We start from the raw sequence: 5,325 nt of genomic DNA on the forward strand, positions 1-5,325 counted from the left end.
CAAACATGTAAGAACTTTTTTTTGGTTGGTCACCTTTTTACAATTATACAACTGACACACATATCTTAACTTGCACCCACATTTATATTGACACTGAACTCAGGGCTCTTAGGTTATTAGGACAAGTTATGGACAAAATGTAAAGAATGTTAAATTCGCTAGGAAATAACACTATCACCATAAAACTAGATAGCCTTGTGTTAAAACACCTGACCTGTACTGGTCCTCTAAAAATATCAAGAGCAATAATCAACCATATTTGCAGTTAACAGAACAACCGTCAAAAACAATATAAATTATGCTTTTGTTTTGTTTTTTTTATTCAGCCCTTTTGTCATTTAAAATTTATTAGTGGTGGGAAGCAGGTCTGTCTAGGCCAGGGAAAGATGTGTCTGGTTATTTGAAATTATTTCTTTATAACAAATAGGCTGCATAAAAGTCAGCAGATATAATTCACCATGTTGCAGAAGGTTGTTCTATTCATGTGTAAATACATCAAAACAAAGCATCTTATATTTGTGGTGGATCAGATTCTGTAAAAGGTCATAAGCACATCTCATTGCAATATTGAGCCAAAACTAGGCAAATGTAAATGTTTTACTACGGTAATACTGTCAAGGTCTTCATGTGAAGAAACAAGGATTACTATTTCTTGCACAGAAAAACAAAAAAAAAAAACAACTGTTGTATACAGTAAGAATAATGTCATGAAATATTGGATTCCACCACTGGTTTCGCTGACAACCACTTTAAAACATGTAAAACCATATCCACACTGACAGGGAGATTTTGTGCTGAGCCTAGAAAGATTTCTCTCCATCACTTTCTACTGCTTGCATCATCTTGCTCATACTTCCTGATCAGCACTGCCATCAATGAATCATATGATTTCTCCTTGATACTATTTATACTTCTGACCGCCCCAGTGGCAGTTGGAGAACTAGCAATCAAGAAAAATTCAGTTAAGCCTGAGTACTTTTGCAAATTTCCATGCAGACGTAGGATCCATTAGCTTCTCTGCTGTATGCCAGCACATATCTCAAGGGAATATGATTTACCACATGGCCACAATGCAGCTAAGGCTTGAACTTTTACAATGGGGGACAAGAAATACAGGAAGGGTTTAATAAAGATGATGGAATCAGAGAGTCCATTAGCGGAGCAGGTCTAGGGCAGGTTTTCTCTTCCAGCAATAATTAATTCTAGGCCCCAGTAATAGAGTTAAGTGGGCATAAGTGGAGGCCAGTGAGACATGGCCAGCACAGAGCCTGAAGGTGACTCCACCAAAGCGAGAAGACCTGAGGCCGTGATATGACTGCTGATCAGGAGAGTGGGGGCTCTGTTACCTCACTTCCTACTCCAATCCAACCCACTTATCATACAATGTTAAGGCAGTTCATCTATATATAGGTGATGTATTTTAGTCAAGGCAAATGTCCAGTAAAACTAGATGGAAAGCTGGAAGTCATATAGCATTAATTCAACATTCAATGACTGTGTTAAAGCTCCCTGTGAACAAAATATTTTTTTGACCTATCACTGACACCTCATTGGGTTTCAGGCTGTGCCCCATGATCAGTATCACCATTCTTTGGCCCAAACTTACAGTACATTTAAACTGACCCAATATGCCTTAAAGCCAATTTTAACTCCTACCTTACCCTCACCCAAGCCAAGAGTAAATACTAACCTGCCTTATATCTATACATTGCATCTGCTTAGGATAAGCTGCCATGGCCCGTTCAATTTGCTTTATAGGCACTTGGCTCCACTGATATCAACATGAGACAAAGACCTAACGAATCATTAACACATTTGGGGGCAGAGAAAAGAAGCTTTAAATACAATGCTGTCATATTATCACCTTATAGAGCTGATATGGTCAACCTCTCAGCAAGCAGGTGCTTATTTACACATGCAGCAGATATAGACTAACAGCACTGGAGTGATAATTCTGTCCATTTGGTGAATGTTAAGTCGTCTTTCCACCAACTTTTGAGGAAAATATCAGGATGTTTTACTGGAGGATGTACAGAATATAGGAAATTAAAGGTTTTGCCTAGTCTTTTCCTGTGTTCGCATATTGTGATCAACTTAGATGAATCTTGTGGATTCCCAATGATGGATTGAGATCAGGTGACTGCATACAAGGCTGTCTGACACTAGTATTCTACTTGTATTAAGAAAAACGAGCTTAGTGTGAGATTACCTTTATGTTATTGTAGAATGACAACTAAATAGCTTTCTAACTTTTTCATCAAATGCAATCAAGAAGCTAGAGTACAACAGTCTAGACAAACAACAAAAAAAAAAAAAACAGACAGGAGCCATCAGCCTCCTGCTGGGACTCATCCAGTCTAGCTCTTGTTACAGGGCCTGATGGTCTGTACCAGCTTTGTTGTTGCCACCCTTCAACACTGAAGTACAGTCTGTGGGGATTACTCAACAGAAAGACCCAACAGAACAATCAGGGCAGCCCAATCTCCAACTCCCAACTGATACAACTCTCTCCTCTGCTGCCAATCAAAATTGTGACAAGGGCTGATTCAGAAAACAGACAATTGCCACAATCATCCTTTAGGCTCTTGCTGAGCCAGGATGGGGTAAACTGAAGGCATGCAATGTGTACTCCATGCTGTGTGTGACAAGAAACACTCACTATGTTTCTTATGTCAAATTATAGGTCCAGCAAGGGAAAAGTGAACTTGTAGCATTATCAAGCTGATTTAGATCAACAGACTAAATCCTGAATGGAAAAAATCAGGATTTTTTTCAGTAGAAGGTTTAACAAAGTGTGAGAGAATTTATGATCACTGACCTGTAATAATCAGACACTCATTATGATACAGGGCTTCAGTGAAGAGGCGAGAAGCAACCAGCTCAGGGTTGATCAGAAAACGAATTTCCTCTTGGACTAAACCAGAACTGGTGACTCCTCCCCCAACAAACCGATTGGCAAAGTCCACCTGTAAATCACAACTGATGGATGAGAATCAAGAAAACACTATGCTCTTACATATGCTTTGATAAAAAGAAAAACCATCCACAGATTTTTTTTGTCACATGCACAGCTTTCTTTTACTGTGAAATGATTTATAAAACCTGGACAACAGGAGGGGGAACACTCATGAAAGGGTCTCAGTCCTTTGTCTTTTATTTGTGACAGAATCTCTGACAAGCTGATTGGGAGGGCGGCCTGAGGTGCTCACGTTACTCAGACATTTGTCCCCTATGCCAAAACAAGCTCTCCCCAGGAGCAGCATTTAGGTGCACCGCTGCCAAATGTCAAAGAAAGAGAGCAGCCCTACAATCCCAAGTAAACATCTCCCTCAAGTCATAACATGCTGCTAAACCGATGCTGCCTGTGATTTCTTTTGCTCCTGTTCTTTCAGGTTCCTTCAGATCGATCAGTGACTGATATTTACTTGTTTATTTCAGTCCGTTTACGACTCAAAAGAAAACCTCATTGTTTCAGTTAAGACAGACGTGACAACTCATTGTTTTAGACAGAAAGCAGCCATGTGGAACATACAGTATACAACAATTTCACATCTGACGGTTGTTGCTCATTGGCCTGCAGACGGGCCGGCCCAGCCCTGTTTTAGCCCCAGGAAGAGGCTGCAGAGAGGAGAGCAGCAGTCTGAGAGCAGATCTCCCCAAACTGGTCACTCAACTTTGGGACAGCAAGCCAGTGTCCAAAATCTGCACTGACAGGCCGTCAGCATCCTCCCACCCCCACCCCAGCAGAGCATCCATCAATCTGGGCCAAACCCTCCCCTGGAGCTCGTCATGTGTACACATCAACTGTCAGTTTGTGGCAACTGGAGGCAAACAAAAGGTGAAAGGCAGAGCGGGCCATCCTGACAGTGTAGAGGAAGCATGGCAGACAAACAGAACAGAGGAGGCTCAGAGGCCTCGACCCCAGTCCCTGCACACGCTCCCTCCGACATGTCACAGGCTCCCTCAAAGGCCTTTTTAGCAGTAGTAAGCAATCTGGTTGAAAGCCTCCAGAAGGTGGTGCAGTCACTGGGTATAACAGAGGGAAAAGAAAACTAGAACAAAGCAGAAGGATGAATTTGTCTCAAACCAAGGGCTCCTTCAAATTAAAATCCCCCTAAAACCACTATCAAATCCTCTTTCCACAAGTGAACACCACTGGGACATTTCTCCTCTTCTACATCTTACCTGAAGCATTCCATGACCATCATCCTCAATGGTCCCTTCACAAGTAATGTGCAGCTTCGTAAGCGGAATCTGTGAGCTGAAACACAAAAAGGGAATTGCTTTCCATTTATCGACAATGGTTGAGATGATGGATCTTTGCTTGCTTCCAGCAGGCTACCAGCTCTAGCATACTGCAGGGATTTTTGGCAGAAACACTTTACAGTACTACTACTTCCTTTCTTTAATTACACTGTCAATATACTACACCTTTTCCAATTAAGGGGTTTATCCAAACTTCTTCGTGTGAAAGTTACAAGTCCAGTAGGCTCTGAAAGACAAGACATGGCAAAGTGTACCATGTCAAAAATGTATCTTACTTCACAATGACAGTGTTAATGCAACATTTTAAATTCCTCATGAAAATGAAAGCTGAACACTTACTTTGCTCAGTGACACTTTTAAAATAGCACATCAATGTTTTCAGCTTCTCGATCTTTTTTGAAGAGAGACCTTCAAACAGCCTAAAAGCAAAGACAAATGGTATATTACATACTACCATATTTTCATAAAAATTAAAAAGCATACTCTTTAAGTAAGCGAGTTACAGGTATAAATGACATTGCAGCCAAACAACCAACTCTTATGAAAAAAAAACTACAGTAAGGACCAGGAAAACAACTCCCTATATAACAAGTGCAACAGAGAAAAGACCTCCACTTTGGCCATGCAGATGTCTTTACTGCTCCTCTGGTCTGTTCTACGATTTTTCACATCTTCTACATTTTCAATTCTTTGAACAAATTCTACAACTATTAAAATGCCTCCAAGAGGAAAAAGAGCTAAAAAATCAGAAGCGAACGAGGATGTTGAAGCAGAAGAGGATTATATTTCAGCGGCGCAAGTAACAGAGATGTTGAGTCAGCAGAAGCAGATGTACACCGCACTGTTGAGCCAACAACAAGACAACTTCAAAAGTTTTGTGCAACTACTTATGGAGACAAATAACAAGAGACTCGACGACATGACCAGAGAAATACAGGAGATAAAAACGAGTTTGCAGTTTATCCAGCGAGATGTGGATGTGATTAAAGCAGCCATGGGTGAACAGAAAATACAAACCAAGGAAACAAGGGATGATGTCTACAAAACTTGTGAAAGTTT

At 40.7% G+C, this 5,325-nt stretch overlaps 1 protein-coding gene across 5 annotated transcripts in view; it reads right to left on the reverse strand.

Annotated features, from left to right (window-relative positions):
* Positions 1–5,325, reverse strand: part of LOC109962938 (poly(ADP-ribose) glycohydrolase) — a 43,106-nt gene that overhangs the window by 24,429 nt on the left and 13,352 nt on the right. For all 5 annotated transcript variants that reach the window (XR_002275335.1, XR_002275334.1, XM_020605114.1 and 2 more), the window contains exons 9-12: positions 4,606–4,685; positions 4,432–4,492; positions 4,186–4,261; positions 2,819–2,966 (exon numbers count right to left, since the gene is read on the reverse strand). Coding sequence is in view for 3 of the 5 variants with exons in the window: in XM_020605114.1 (XP_020460770.1) it covers positions 2,819–2,966; positions 4,186–4,261; positions 4,432–4,492; positions 4,606–4,685 (365 nt within the window). In the remaining 2 variants the exon portion in view is untranslated. The remainder of the gene's footprint in view (positions 1–2,818; positions 2,967–4,185; positions 4,262–4,431; positions 4,493–4,605; positions 4,686–5,325) is intronic.

The sequence above is a fragment of the Monopterus albus genome, unplaced genomic scaffold (assembly GCF_001952655.1).
Source record: "Monopterus albus unplaced genomic scaffold, M_albus_1.0 scaffold69.1, whole genome shotgun sequence".
Lineage (NCBI taxonomy): Eukaryota > Metazoa > Chordata > Actinopteri > Synbranchiformes > Synbranchidae > Monopterus > Monopterus albus.